The sequence below is a fragment of the Camelus ferus genome, chromosome 10 (assembly GCF_009834535.1).
Source record: "Camelus ferus isolate YT-003-E chromosome 10, BCGSAC_Cfer_1.0, whole genome shotgun sequence".
Taxonomy (NCBI): Eukaryota; Metazoa; Chordata; class Mammalia; order Artiodactyla; family Camelidae; genus Camelus; species Camelus ferus.
In genome coordinates, this window is record NC_045705.1 from 31,851,867 (window position 1) to 31,867,135 (window position 15,269).

The 15,269-nt window shown below is 37.4% G+C and overlaps 2 protein-coding genes across 2 annotated transcripts; one reads left to right on the plus strand and one right to left on the minus strand.

The window, feature by feature from the left end:
* The first annotated feature begins 10,231 nt into the window (after positions 1-10,231).
* On the plus strand, positions 10,232-11,158 carry LOC116656635 (olfactory receptor 140-like). The gene is made up of 2 exons (XM_032490487.1): positions 10,232-10,613; positions 10,725-11,158. Exons 1-2 carry the CDS (start codon positions 10,232-10,234, stop codon positions 11,156-11,158), a joined length of 816 nt encoding a protein of 271 aa, XP_032346378.1.
* Positions 11,159-14,040: 2,882 nt separating this feature from the next.
* On the minus strand, positions 14,041-14,973 carry LOC106729835 (olfactory receptor 4C6-like). The gene has a single exon (XM_032490488.1). It carries the CDS (start codon positions 14,971-14,973, stop codon positions 14,041-14,043), a length of 933 nt encoding a protein of 310 aa, XP_032346379.1.
* Positions 14,974-15,269: the final 296 nt, after the last annotated feature.

Here is a 15,269-nt window from a genome sequence, read left to right on the forward strand (position 1 = left end):
AGGTTCTAATCCAATGGAACTGGCGTTCTGATAAGAAATGAAAAGTACACTAGAGCTTGCTCTCTGATGTTTGCTTAGAGGAAAGGCCATGTTGTTGCAGAAAAATTGGCCCCCACCCCTGATGAGCCTAACTGAAACTCAAAGATGTGGTCTTGATGCAGGAAAGATGGATGTGGGGCATGAGGAGGGCCATGTCCCAGGCTTTGGTTGAGCCCCTGGGATGTGCCCCACCAAGTGTGGGTCATTGGCTTTGCACAGGAAAGAATTCAAGAGTGAGCCACAGTTGAGTAAAGGTAGATTTATTCAGAGAGATACACTGAAAAGCAAGAGAAAGGCCACAAGGTGTGGGTGTTGGGTGCTCAAATTAAAAGTAGGTACACATTCCATAGACCGAGTGTGGGCTGTCTCCGAACAGAGAGAGAGAGGGGAGAGAGGAGGTGGAGTCAACTGTTGCCAGTTTTTATGGGCTCAGTGGCTTCATATGCTAATAAGGGGAAGGAGCAGTCTAACTAGCCTGGGGAAGGGGCTGGGGTTCCCAGGAAGTTGGCCATTTCCCACTCTGTGACCTTTTGTGGTAGCCTTGGGACTTTCATGGCACCTGTGGGCATGTTACTCACCATGTTAATATGTTACAGTGAGCATATAATGAAGCTCAAGGTCTGCTAGAAGTCAAACCACCCACCATCTTGAGCCTCAGGGCCTACTGGGGGTTGAATCTTTCACCATTTTGATGTTAATTGCTGTAGCATTCCTTGAATGGCTGTGCCCTGCCCCCTTCCCGTCTCAGTCTTGGAGCTTAGAGAAAAAGAGACAGCTTTATTTCTTTGCCAGGCAAAGGGAGTTCACAGCAGGCTAGTGCCTTCAAAACTGTGAACCCATCTTGGGGATGGGGCAGGGTGATTATACAGCCATAGCTTAAACAATAAAGCATTGATAACAATCAACAGAATTATCTTCTTCTCATAAGAATCGGAGTGGCATCATGGTGTCTCCAGGTGACCAATTCTATACAGTCTAGTGGTTGTCACTCTTTCCATCTCTTTATTTTATAAGCAACCAAGGTGTGGTCTTCTTAGTAATTCAGGCTATTTTGTAAGGTTACAGTCCCGTGACCTTCTCCGGTGAATGACTCAGAGACCAAGCATGATTGTTACTTTTGATTACTGGAATAAAGTAGAAACTGTAAAATTAATAGCTTTACTTTAACAATGGGCCTTGAGCTGTGAGTAGCAACCAGTCAGTCCGGTTAGTTGACCGTGTTAAGGGCAAGTATAAGAATAAGCAATCTGTTAGCCTAAGTGCAGCCATTTTATTAATTCTCCTCCAATGTGAGGTAGGGGACAGAGACAGTGCCATCTTCAAACTGTGAAGAAAGTTCTCACCATAAACCAACCCTGCAGGTACCTTGATCTTGGATGTCCAGGTTCCACAACAGTAAGAAAATAAATGTCTGTTGTTTAAGATACCCAATTTGAAGTATTTTATTGTGAAAACCCAAGCCAACTAACATGATGATGATGATGGTGATCAAATATAATCTAGAGTTGGTGAACAGTGGTCTGAATTGAGTCAACAGATTTAATTTGGAAAAATCATGGCTCCTCATCCAATCACCAGGTGTGGATAATTTCTAAACCAGAATTTTTTTTTTTTTTTTTAATGAAGGCTACTTCAGGTAATTTTGAATGAGAACTCTGTGATAGCACCACAAATAGGTGATGTGGATCTTCAACCTAATCTTTCTCTGAGGGAGCAGAGGCCATTTACTGGGGTAATTGTGCTCTGGGCAAACAGAAATACTCAAATCTTTCTGGAGATTACTTGAGGCAGATTCTAAGCTAACACTCACTCCTGGGTGGCAGAATGCCACTGTGGTCCACTGGTCAGAAAGCCAACTGATGTCTGTTGATTTGAAACACACAGATTACCAGATTTTTTTTTTCCAAAAAAATGGGCTTGTTTGGCATCAGCAAGAATTGCAATTTGAGACCTGTAACCATGTTGAACCACAGGCAACTCCCTCCATGGCAAGGAAAGGAGAATGCTTTCATAAAGGGGTAAAGGGATTTGAGAGGGCTATTGTAACTAAAGGGCCCATGACTTTTCATTGGCTGAGCCCTTGTCGGGAAAGAAGAGTCTTTCTTCTTTTGTTGGTTTCTGCTATGTTGCAGAACAGAAGAGTTCCCCCTCATGGTCTCCCAACTCTATGTAATTGAATTTCTATTTATTAACTGCTTTACAAGGTGAGAATATTGGCCCAAAGCTCTCTCAACAGGCCAGTTCTGCATATCTAGTGGACTATGGGTATTCTACAGAAGGCATAAATTTCCATATTGGGTCCCTGATGCATGAGTAAATTTATTTCAATATAAAGGACTGGGTAGAAGTATTTGGAACTAATCTCCCTTTCCAAATAGTAAAGAAAAAGCAGCACCATATTCTTATGCTGACAAAGAGATTTGATATATACAGGAAATAGCATCTTATCATGTTCCAACATAATTTATTTGTTTGGTTTAAGGATAAAATGGAGAGACATACTAAATTGATATGGAAAATTGGAGCTTAAAAAAAATTCTGTTCTTTTTTAAAGAAAAATCTCATTTAAAAATATCTTTTCTTTGTGTGATTTTCCTTTATATGAGAAAATCCTATAGGATAGAATCAAAGATGTATTTGTTTATGACCTCTCAACATCTTCATTTCCCCAGGCACATCTCGCTTGGGAAACAATGAGGCTTACTGAAGTAATTACAGAGACCAATTAGGCAAATGCAACAATGCCTTTTGTTTGAATTACTCTGTAACAAGTAAGAATATCAGCTATTCCATGTAGAGAAAAGATAAAACAGGTTGGAATTTAGGAAACCTGAATTTTATTTTTAACCTGCCAGCATCAGAATGTGAAATTTTAGATATGTTCCTTTCCTTCCCTGGGTCTCAGGTTTTTTACTGCAAAATAAAAATAATGAATTAGATACTCCCTTATAACCCTTTCAATTCTCAATGCCTATGATTTTATTACATGTTTGTTTATTTGTAGATCAAATTCTGACCTCCATGTACTCAAATTCTTAGAGAGTTCATTTATAATATAGTATGAAATCCAGGAATATTATTCTGATTATGGTGAACCATATCCAACACTTTCCAGAGATTTCAGCTCTTAAATTAGACAGCTAACAGCTAGGAACTAAAACAGCAGAAACAGTCTTTTATTTCTACTACTTACTGGTTACACCAGCCTAGACAGGTGAAATAAATTTTTCTGACCCTTTGCTTTCATATCTATGAATTTGGAATAATATATTCATTTCCTAGGGTTACCTTCAGATTAAATATGAAAGAAAAGTCAAGAAGTGCTTGTCACATGATTTTTATAATTTTCGTTTTAATTTTGAAAATTATTGAAGTATAGTCAGTTTACAATATTGCATCAGTTTTCTGTGCACAGCATAATGTTTCAGACGTACATATACAAACACATATTCTTTTTCATTATAGGTTACTACAAGATATTGAATGTATTTCCATGAACTATGCAGTATAGACTTGTTTTTTACATATTTTATATATAATAGTATCTACAAATCTTGAACTCCCAATACCCCTTACCACCCCCTGTCACCCTGGTAACCCTAAGTTTGTTTTTCATGTCTGTGAGTCTGTTTCTGTTTTGTAAATAAGTCCATTTGTGTCTTTTTTTTAAGATTCCACATATAAGTGATATCATACAGTATTTTTCTTTCTCTTTCAGTCTTACTTCACTTAGAAAGATGATCTCCTGGTCCATCCATTTCACTGCAAATGGTATTTTTTATGGCTAAATAGTATTCTATTATATAAATATATCATAATTTCTTTATCCAGTCATCTGTTGATGGACACTTAGATTGTTGCCATGTCTTGGCTATTGTAAATAGTGCTACTATGAACATTGGGGTGCATGTATCTTTTCAAATTAGAGTTTCCTCCAGATATATGCTTAGGAGTGGGATTGTTGGATCATATGGTTGTCTATTTTTAGTTTTATAGGAATCTCCATACTGTTTTCCATAATGGCTGCATCAAACTACATTCCCACCAACAGTGTAGGAGTGTTCCCTGTTCTCTACATCCACTCCATATTCACATAATACTTCTTTAAATAGCAAATTTAGGGAACATTAGAAATGGACAAAGTTAAATGTTATTAACTGACTTAACAAAGTAAATAAAATAACTGTGCAATTCTTAATTCTCCTGAGAGAGGAGATGAGAAATTCTCAGAGGAAGAAGATGTCATCTTACAAATTCCCAAGTGTATTTTGAAACCATATTTCAATGCCTCACCAAATTAAGATCAGAAATAGTCTTCTGAAAGCCTTTGTTGAAGGATAAATGTTTAAAAAAAATCTGGCTAATTATTTGGTAAGTTTTTATGTGGGAGGTAATGTGGGGCCAAGATCAAGATAAAGACTGGAGGTCAGACTGTCTTGAATTATATCTTCAGGTTTGCTCCTTATTAACTGTATGTCCTGGGATACAAGGGTTAACTTCTCCTTGTCTCAATTTCTTATTTTTCCAATCATATGTAACAGAAATAACACAGCATTTTATTAGAACCTCTCTTGTTTTACAGTAATTGAAAACTTTCCTTTTCTAATTATTGAATTGTATAACGTGCCTGTGTATATAAGCAGTTGTTACTAAGCTGTGTGGCTTGTTGGTATCAAGGATGATGTGGAATATATTACAGAAAGAAGATACTTGCCAATGCTCTCTTGGCACACACCTGACATACCTAATATTTAAAAATATATTGGATTTCTTATTCTGTTTGGTAAAAGTTGTCAGTGATTATAAAAATTAATTTTACTGTATTAAGACTGATATGAAAAATTTAAAGTGTAATCAAATTGTCACAACAGCATTATAAAATGAAAATTTGGTGTTCTTATTTTACAAAAAAATAAAGGAAGATCAGAAAAGTTAAATTACTAGATCATAGAACATGAAAAGCCAGCTTTGAGCCCAAATACCCTTACTCCACATCCTGTGGTCTTTTAATTTTGGGAGGGCTAGTATTTGATTATGTTTTGGTATATAAAAATATTTTTGATTATATACCATAGGAAGTAACACTATATTATATTAGCAAAAATTATTAGTAGCAATTAAATGCAGATGTTTTTCAAAAGCAGACAGTAAAATATATTTGTAAAATAATTTTACTGTTAGAAAGTTGGCTTTACATTTGTTTCTTTGAATCTAAAATCATTGTTGAAAACTGCTTTAGGAGAATGTTTATGATAGATATGAAAAAACAGGAATATTTAATCCACAGTTGATCAAAAAAGTACTTCTCAGATACCTTACCTAAGTTATTAGACTCTATTGTGAATTAGTTTGTCTCTTTTCAAAAATGAAGTTTGCTACCAAAATACGCATGTGTGTATATGCCACAGAGATGTGTTTATAGTTTTCTCTCTTGACAAAAAGATCCAGCCTTCCACTTCACGGATACCATATGTTTTACTGAAAAAATCAATGGACTCTTTGATGTAACAATATTTAGCAAGTATATTATGAATAAAAACGTGATGGATCGTAGGAGCACTAGCTTCAGGATCAGCAGACGCTAGTTTTATTTCACACTAAGCCGTTATCTTCTCCCATAATCTGGAACAGCTTCCCCTATTTCTAGAAGTAGTTAACTTAGGTAAATTGGAAGGTGTTTCCAAGTTCTGTGATCTGCCCAAGCCACTATATTTATTGCCATAAGTGTTGTCATATTTGCTTCTACTTCAATTAGAAGTAAATTTGGAAGAGTTATGACACCACAGTCTACTTCCCAAAGCTTTTCTCTTTGTGGTGAACAATCTTGCAGTTGTCCTTTTGGGTACAGTTGTCTCTGGATTGGACTAAGACAACATGAGCTCTGCTCTTAAGTGCTTTCTTATTTTTGAGAACATGTTTTTTTCTACCTAGTGAAATGCATTAAGCTGCTGTCAGAATACTTTGCCAGGTATTTATTTGGTTTTTGTGAAATTATTCCCTGAACCTATCAAACCATACCTCACCTAGTTTCTGGTCAACTGTGATAAGATTTTTATATAATTTCTTCTGCTTTTTTTCTGAATTACCCTTCATGTTTGAGAACCTGTGACTCTCCAGGGTTTTAAATGACTCTGGCCTTGGATTTGTATTCTGTATATGGACTTTCCTGGTATAGCTCCAGCAACTCCTCTTTTGAAAAGATTTTCCTGGACAGTCCTCATTGATTTACACCTAACTCTGCTCTCCTTCCATGTCATGCTTCTCTAGGGCTTGGAGAGCTAGACTAGGCAATGATTGGGGTTCTAAAGCAATCTCTCTGCCCCAAACTGTAGATATTTAAGTAGAGGCTGCAAGGCCACTTAATCGGCCACTGTGAATGGATGTCAAGCTTTTATGAGGTTGGGAATGATGACTCTGTCTGTACATGCCAATTCTCTGATCTGATTCTAGTTTTCATTACAGAATTAAAAGACAAGTTCAAGTTGAAAACCATTTTCACACTGACACTTCCACAAAATCCATACTCCTTATAGTTCTTTAGGTAGTTTCACATCCTCATTCAGTCTTTGGCATCTATCATCACACATAGTATTACAGTATTATACTATTAAAGTGTCTAGTCAAACTAGGTTAAGTCATCTGGTTTCAGTTTTCTTAAACTCTTTTCCTACATGACACATCCTGCTGACAGTGACCACATCCTCTAGATCCAATCCAGAGTTATGCACAATTTATTTTTCTTCTTATTAAAGAAAGCATATTTTAACATGTTGAGTGAGTGTAGTTCTATACAGGAATATTCCTGAGTTGATTTGAATTGGTTAAATTTATTTACTAAATAATGTCAAATATTCAAATTTATTTATTTTAGTAGATAATTGCAATAAGTCTTACAGTTGGTGGCAGTTTAACAACATCAGGACACTTTCAATGTAAAGCAATCATTTAAAGATAAGAATCCTGGCCCAGGGTTTACTGGTCTGGTTTCTTATTTCCTCTTGCCAAATGGTGTTCTTATTCAATGTCTTATATTTTCTTGTTATAAATTGTGAATATTATTGCCCATTTTTCATTTTCCATAGGTCTACTGTTAGATTAAGTGACAAAATTGCATTTTACCATCTCCAAATATAATTGAAAAATTGAATTATTTTCATCATTATCATGTTAATCTAATTCCAGCATTAACACAAAATATGACCACTTTAAAAACCTACTGTAAACTATACCAGGTCCAAAGTGCCATAATTATAATAGGGTTCATAATTACCACTTGTACATCTGAAAACAATATTTAAAAATTATGATTAGAATGAATGGTAGATCAACGAAAATAAAATACTACCCTGAAAAATTTTAAAGTCAGATAGTTACCTACCTAAATGATTAGTTTATACAATAGTCAATATTTGGACTCCATATTATGCTCATTTGTTATCAAATACCTAAATTCAGAAGTGGTCAAACTGATGATGTTTTTCTCTTGTCATAGCGTTTGCCTTCCTGCAGGTTTAAGGAGGAGTTCAAAAACAACATGAGTGCTCTAAGAGTTCTCCTCTGAAATTCAGTTATATGCAATAATTAGGTTGTTCGCAAGATCTATTAATGGTGGTGAAGTACCCCTGAGTCCAATTAGTCACAGATAAAAACTTCACAGAATTGGGCTATAAACAGGAAATGTGGTAGCACTTTGAAGTTTCAAGAAAAATGCCTTATCCAAAGGTACTGCTTATAAATCAGCAAAGACACTTATTATAGCTGAGCTAGGTGGCATTTTTAATCTTACGACTTTACTTCTTTCTTGGAGAACTAGCAGCTGCCTGGGGCCCTGGCCATAGAGCTATGTCAGACAACTTCATAGGTAAGGTTTACTTTTTTCCCCAGGATATCATATAATCACAGACTTTCAAGATTAAATGGATCTTACAAATTATATGATCACCCCTCATCCTCACCAATCTATGACTTCAATCCCTCTTTAGCATGAAAACATCAAGAGAGACTCAACTACAATAACATTAATTTAGAAATAAAATATTTTTTTCTCAGTGAGAGATATTTAAGTTATGATAATAATATAATTAGAATTAAATTAGTTAGAATTATTACATAATTCAAATTCACATCCCAAATTTTCCTTAGTTAAGAAAACAATGTAAGAATTTTCCTATGATATGGCACAACCTTTTTAAACACCTCTGGTAAAAAATGCACATGAATCAAGGAGATGCACTATATTTTAGTCATCCATCTCTCCAATATTGAACATTCCATGTAGTTTCTAAATTTTTCACAGCTCTTAAAAATAGTGTTGATCACATCTATAAATAATGACATTTCTCTTCCAAAAAATATTTTCCTTTAGGGTTTATTCCTAGAAAGAATACTGTGGAGCCAAAGGAAAAGGAAAAAGTAATTTCCATTTCTTCCTAGGTATTTCTAAATCACTTTTATTAATTATGTCTAATGCTTACTCTATGTGCACTCTTCTTGTTTCCTCTCTGTTGAGGGCTCCCACCTCACAACAAGGGGGTGTACTGCAGCTGCTGCACTCTGTTTCCTCATATGTGTAAAGCTTTTGTTTTGGATAATTAAAAAAATAAAGCTTTAAACATGTATCATTCAAAGGAAAAGACATTTTTGGTCGAATACATTTCATTATGTTCATGTTTTCCCTCTTCTTTGGGAAATTTTTGTCCCCAAATTTCCTCATTGTATTAGTAATGCTGTGTCTTGTAACCAGGAATGATGGATGATGGATGCTGTGGGAAGAAGGGAGAAGGAGGCACGAGAACGCCTGTAGCAGAAACATAAAGGGGTGGGAAGGTCACTCACATCATGGAGGGATGAGTTGCTGCTGTCTGGTAATGAAATTTCAGGCATCACAGGCATTTAAGAGCAATACTTTTCACGACTGTGTGAACAAACATACATTAATATATGTCCAGGGAATATGTGTTGAATGAGTGAACTTGTAGTAGGTATTTACAGTAAGTAATAGATTTTACATGTGTCTGTGTTGTGCGTGTTTATACACATATATGTATATTATCTATCTCTCTGTTGTATCTAGCAGACTCTTTCATTTTTTATTATTTTTAGAATTTTGAAAATTGGGATTCCCTTTGTGTGACAGATCCTTGTGTACTGAACACCTATGCAAGAGTTTGTTTTTTTCCCCAAGTCTACAAAGTCTGTAAATTCACTCAATATGTCAATATTAAATTGTGTGTGGAACAGAATTTTGAAGAATAAGAATTATCGATTAAAAAACACTATAATTATCTTGAGAGTAAAATGATCCCTTAACTTACTCTTAACTAGAGGTGATTCATATTTTCATATTTACCCTACAAATGTGTTAGAAACTATTAAACTGGAATACAGCTTCTTTTCAGATTTTTATTTATGTTTCTCATAGAGAAGCAGATAAACAATGATAAACAGAGCAGGGGGACAAACACACTTTAATTCCTGGTAGGTTTGTGGTCTGGGAAGCAGTTGCGTTCTTACCCACGGAGAATGGTGATTCTCTAAGCATTTACTAATCACCTAATAGGTTTCAGAAACTTCAGGCATTGGGCCAGGCAGTGCGGCAGGCTCAGTGACAAGGCTCACATGAATAGCATCTGTATTATAGGAGGTACCAGGGAGGGCATGTGAACAACAACATATACATTTTCCTAAATGGTCTGCTTATGGTAGATTATCATCGCCATTGTCTTTCTTTCCAGTTAGAGCTGAGGGTTCAAATGTAAATTCTCATGGAAGATGGAATACATCTTACCTGTGTGCAGCACCTCTCAGCTCACAAGACCCATCTGAGATTTACAGTTTGTAACCTCACAGACACAGAGGAAGGCTCGGAATCATGGGACACAGAGCTGATGTACCAGAGTCACATGGAGTTGGAACCAGAATGAGAATCCAGATCTCACGAGGACAGCCTACGGTTTTCTGAGTAAATTTCCCATCAACTGTTTGTTTGAAGAGATGGAAACATCATGGAGGAAGTAAGAGAGAACTGAATCAAGCACTGAGGCAGGAGTGTTAAGGACACTCTCCACAGGTACAGTGGCTGCTCTAGTTTTTATACCAAGAAATTCAGACCATGATCTTTTCATGATTAATGAATATCTTTCCTTTTTCCTGTTCTAGGTAGTTCAGGCCCCAGGAAGATGTTATTTGCTGAATGGACCTCCTCACGCCTCCCAACAATGTGACTGAATTTGTTCTCTTGGGACTCATGCAGGATCCACACTTGCAGAAAGTACTCTTCATTGTCTTCCTGTTTACTTTCCTATTTACCCTACTGGCCAATCTGCTCATTGTCATTACCATCTCCCTCAGCCCCACACTTTCAACGCCCATGTACTACTTTCTCAGTTATTTGTCTGTCTTAGATGTATCACTCACCTCCGTCACCACCCCCAAAATGCTCATTGACATGCTGCAGCAGAGGAAAACCATCTCCAGGGGTGGCTGCATGACTCAGCTCTTTTTGGAACACTTTCTGGGAGGCTCAGAGGCCATCATACTGGTTGTCATGGCCTATGACCGCTACGTGGCCATCTGTAAGCCTCTGCACTACACAACCATTATGTGACAGGGGCTCTGCCAGTTCCTGGTGGTGGTGGTCTGGACTGGGGGCATTGTGCATGCTACTCTGCAGATTCTTTCTGCAGATGACTTGACCTTCTGTGGTCCCAATGTCATTGACCACTTCATGTGTGACTTCTTCTCACTGTTGAAACTTGCCTGCAGCGACACCTACAGGCTTGGAGTGGTGGTGGCAGCCAACAGTGGGGCCATGTGCTTACTCATTTTTTTCATGCTACTCATCTCCTACATAGTCGTCCTGCGCTCCCTGAAGTCCCATGGCTCTGCGGGCCCTCACAAGGCCCTCTCTACATGTGGCTCACTCTTTACAGTAGTGGTGCTCTATTTTGTCCCTTCTATCTTCACCTACATGCGTCCTGTGGGCACGTACCCTGTAGACAAGTTGGTGAGTGTGTTCTATTCAGTCCTCACTCCCATGTTAAATCCTATCATTTACACAGTGAGAAACACTGAGGTGAAAAATGCCATGAGGAGTTTGTTGAAGAGGAGAGTAACTTAGGCTGTTCATGATGCCGAAGAAGTAATGATTTACATAGGAAGGATTATACCTGTTGAAATTTGTGCAAAAGAAAAATTAAGGAAGTTTGCAGATCACTGAGAAAAAAGGCCTAGGAACTAGCATTTGTTGACTACTTAGTAATGGGTAGGCATTTATTCTGATAACTTGTATTTTACCAAGGCTTCAATATCCATGTCATAGCTTCTTAATAGCCCATGGAGAGAACAATCATCAACCCTTAGTAATGATTGTAGTGTATGATTTTTTTCTCCAGAATCTTCCTGTTACTTTACCAAACTCTTAGTATGTGTTACTTGGATGAAATTGGCTTTTCCATAGGCCCTTCACCTAAGAACTCTTGTTTTTGCTTAGCCTTTGGCAAAGCCAATAAGGGATAAAAATTCTTAGACAGACACACAGGGAAGGGACAGTTGCTTGAAGGAATCACAGCTGAAATTTTATCCCTTCTCTATGAATTTACAAAACCAATAAGAGAGACATCCATAAAAAGAGGAAAGAATAATTCAAAATCCATTTTTGAATTTTTTTTGGCACAAAATAAGCCCGAAATTTTGAAGTTACTCTTTTTTTTAATTGAAGTATAGTTAGCTTACAGTGGTTCAGTTTCTGGTGTCGAGTATAATGTTTCAGTCATATATATCCATAAATGTAATTGTTTTCATACTTTTTCTTAACTATCCTTATGGCTCACAATTTGTCATGAATATAAAGAATTTTTTTCAGTGTAAATACTTGTGAAGCCATTTGGAAGAAGAAGGGTAAACTTTTTTTTCATCCAATTTCAACAAAAAATGCATACAGTTAGGTTCCAAAGCTATTGCTCTGTAGGTCTGATGCACATTTTTACACTAAATGAACACCTGATTATATATCAGTCATATCCACCTCAGTTGTTTCATCCACATACTAAGCCTGTCATTCCATGATTAATATGACCATTTTACACTGAAGCAAGTTGAAGCCAGAGAGGTTTCAGTAACTTACTTGCCTTTACTAGTTTACTTACACACGCTTACCCCATATAGTGTGTCAGGGACTATTACGATGAAATGCACCTTCTTTTCAAAAGTTTCAGCTACAAACTTGCAATCCAGGTCTTAAAAACTCAGTCTTACTTTCTTTCAAGTGAAACACAATTGTCTGTGGTATATTTAGGTCTACAGATAAGAAAATTGTATGCAATAAAATAAAAATATAGTACTCTGCTGGCATCAGTCTATTTCATTCATCAAACTTTATCAACCTATTACTTCACATATTAAACAAATATAAAGTCAAGAACCTCACTCCAAGGTTCTTCCTCATATTTTCACTATGTAATTATAATAAAGTGAAGGTCATCCTAAGAGTTTCCTAAAGACTCAAGTCATTACACTGATACGGATTTAGTCTTTAGTTATAGGTGGAAAAGAAATAAAGAAATTTAGGGCTAAAATTAATCTTTACTTTGCAGTATTTTTAAATGGCATTGTGAAGTTTCTTCTATGATTGAAAATTAAAGGGCAACTAGAAGCTAACTACAAAAGCTTTTCACACCATGTTCCCCGTCTCCTCTATAGCACAAAAGTTAGAGTTACTCTGTGTTCCTAAAACATTTCTGGCTTTGGGTCATTTTTAAGACACAACTACATTCATGCTCTCTGGGGGCTCGGGGAGGACTAGAAATACTAACATTACAAGCTCTAAGCCCTGTGTACATTTCTGATCTTGCTCCTTGCCACTCTATGCCCAGATCATTGTGTCCCATCCATTCTGGTATTTTATATTTCCTTGGAAGTACCACGGTATCTCTTGCATTAGTCTTCTCTCTCTAGAGTCTTCATCCCACTGATCCTCATATGGCTGTTTCATTTTGATATGTTTTGTCAATTATTGGTGCTCATCAGTGTTAAGCTTATTAATATTTCATAACTTTTCCTAAGAGACCCTCAACAGAATTCAAAGTCAGCTGAAATGTTACCTTCTAATAGAATTCTTCTCTGACTATCCAATATGAAGTAGGTTCCATGAAATAGTCACAGCCCTCCATTTCCACAAACTCTGTACTTACGGCCACTTTCTGCCTTTTGGTTTTCCTTTGTTTATTTTTCATTTTATTGATTGCCTTCTTTTTCCCCCATAACCATTTGAATTTGGCTACTTGAATTTGGTTATTTGGCTCTTGTATTCTATAATCATTCAACAGGTATTTATTGTAAACCTAACAAATGCCATGCATAAATAAAATTTCCTCTTTTGTAGTTGTCCAATCTAGAGAGAGATGGAAAGTAAAAAAATCCAATGATAATTATACACAAATAACTCTTGGTCATTGTTACTAAGAAGATAAAGAGGATGTAGACATAGAGAATAATGGTAAGAGTAGAAGAATCATTGACTTGATTCATGAGAGGAGGCTCTCTGAGAGAATGCCAATCTCTTAATCTAGGACCAGAAGCTATAGACAAACAACCACTTGAGTAGATGAGAGCTTGTTTTCAGAGAGAGAGAAGCAACAGCACTGAGGTGAGAAAAGGCTTTATCAGCTCTAAGGGCAGATGGGAAAAACCTAACACGTCTGGTTCATGGTGAGGGGCAGGGAGGCACTCAATATGTGGTTGGAAAATTAGAGGTAGCAGAGAGATTAACCAGGAGATTCTAGGATAAGGCAAGGAGGTTCTAAAGGCAATGGGAGGCCAAGGAAGGATGTGAAGCAGTAGAGCACCATAATCCTTCAGTTGTAAACACCCTAAATCATAAGTCAGATTTATATTTTTAAGAGATCCCTCTGGCTGTTGGTGGAGAATAGACAGTTACTTTTTACACCTTTCTAAAAGAATGACTTCTCCTTACAGGAAACATGTGATGTGCTCAGCATTCTATCACTTGCCAACTGAAGGATTTCCTTGTTTCATCCACAGTTTTCTCATGGAATTTTTCACCTCTGCATTCCTCAGGGTGTAGATCAAGGGATTTAACATGGGTGTGATGACTGACTCAGACACAGTCATAGCCTTGTCTATGGGGTAGGTGGCCACAGGCCTCACGTACAAGAAAATGCACGGCACAAAGAACATGACGACCACCGTGAGGTGGGAACCACAGGTGGAGAGAGCTTTACGCCGCCCTTCAGAGCTGCAGAACTTCAGGGAGCAGAGGATGACCATGTAGGAGGTGATGAGGATAAGGAAGATGGCCAGACACATCACCCCACTGTTGAGGATGACCAAGAGGCCCAGGATGTGGGTGTCCATGCAGGCCAGTTTCAACAATGGAAACAAGTCACACATAAAGTGGTCTATGATATTGGGGCCACAGAAGGGTATTTGATACATGAAGAGAAGCTGTATAACTGCGTGGAAAAGTCCCCCCAGCCAGGCCCCTCCCAACAACAGGCAGCACACCCGAGGTCTCATGATGGTCATGTAGTGCAGGGGCTTACAGATGGCCACGTAGCGGTCATAGGCCATGACAAAGAGAAGGATGATCCCCACTCCACCAAAGAAGTGCTCTGCAAAGAGCTGGGCCATGCAGCCTTTGAAGGAGATGGTAGTGCTCTCAGAGAGGGAGTCCACAATCATCTTGGGGGCAATGACAGAAGAGAAGGTGACATCCAAAATGGACAAGGAAGTAAGGAAAAAATACATGGGTGATCTCAGACTCTGATCTGTGACCATGGTTACCACAATGAGGAGGTTTCCCAAGACGGTGGACACATACATGATTAGAAACACAGCAGAGAGTATTCTCCTCAACTCTGGATTCTTCATAATGCCCAAAAGGATGAATTCAGTCACATTGTTTTGATTTCCCATGTATTAGATGATGATATAAGCCCCAGCTGAGAGTTATAAACCTGAAAAAAGCAGCATACCATTTATAATTAGTGATTGTTTGGCTTCATGTATTTCCAGGATCTCAGGGAACTTATGTTCCTTTTTTTTTTTTTTTTTTCATTTATTCACCATCTAAGCATTTGGCCTTTAATAACATGCTAAATAAAGAGCTTAAAAGAGAGCAAGTTCATTAAAGCTAGGATCTCCCCAGGCCTTTTCTTCTCTCTCTTTAAATGGTCCTTCCATGTGAAATACATTTTTCCTCCTTTTGTTGT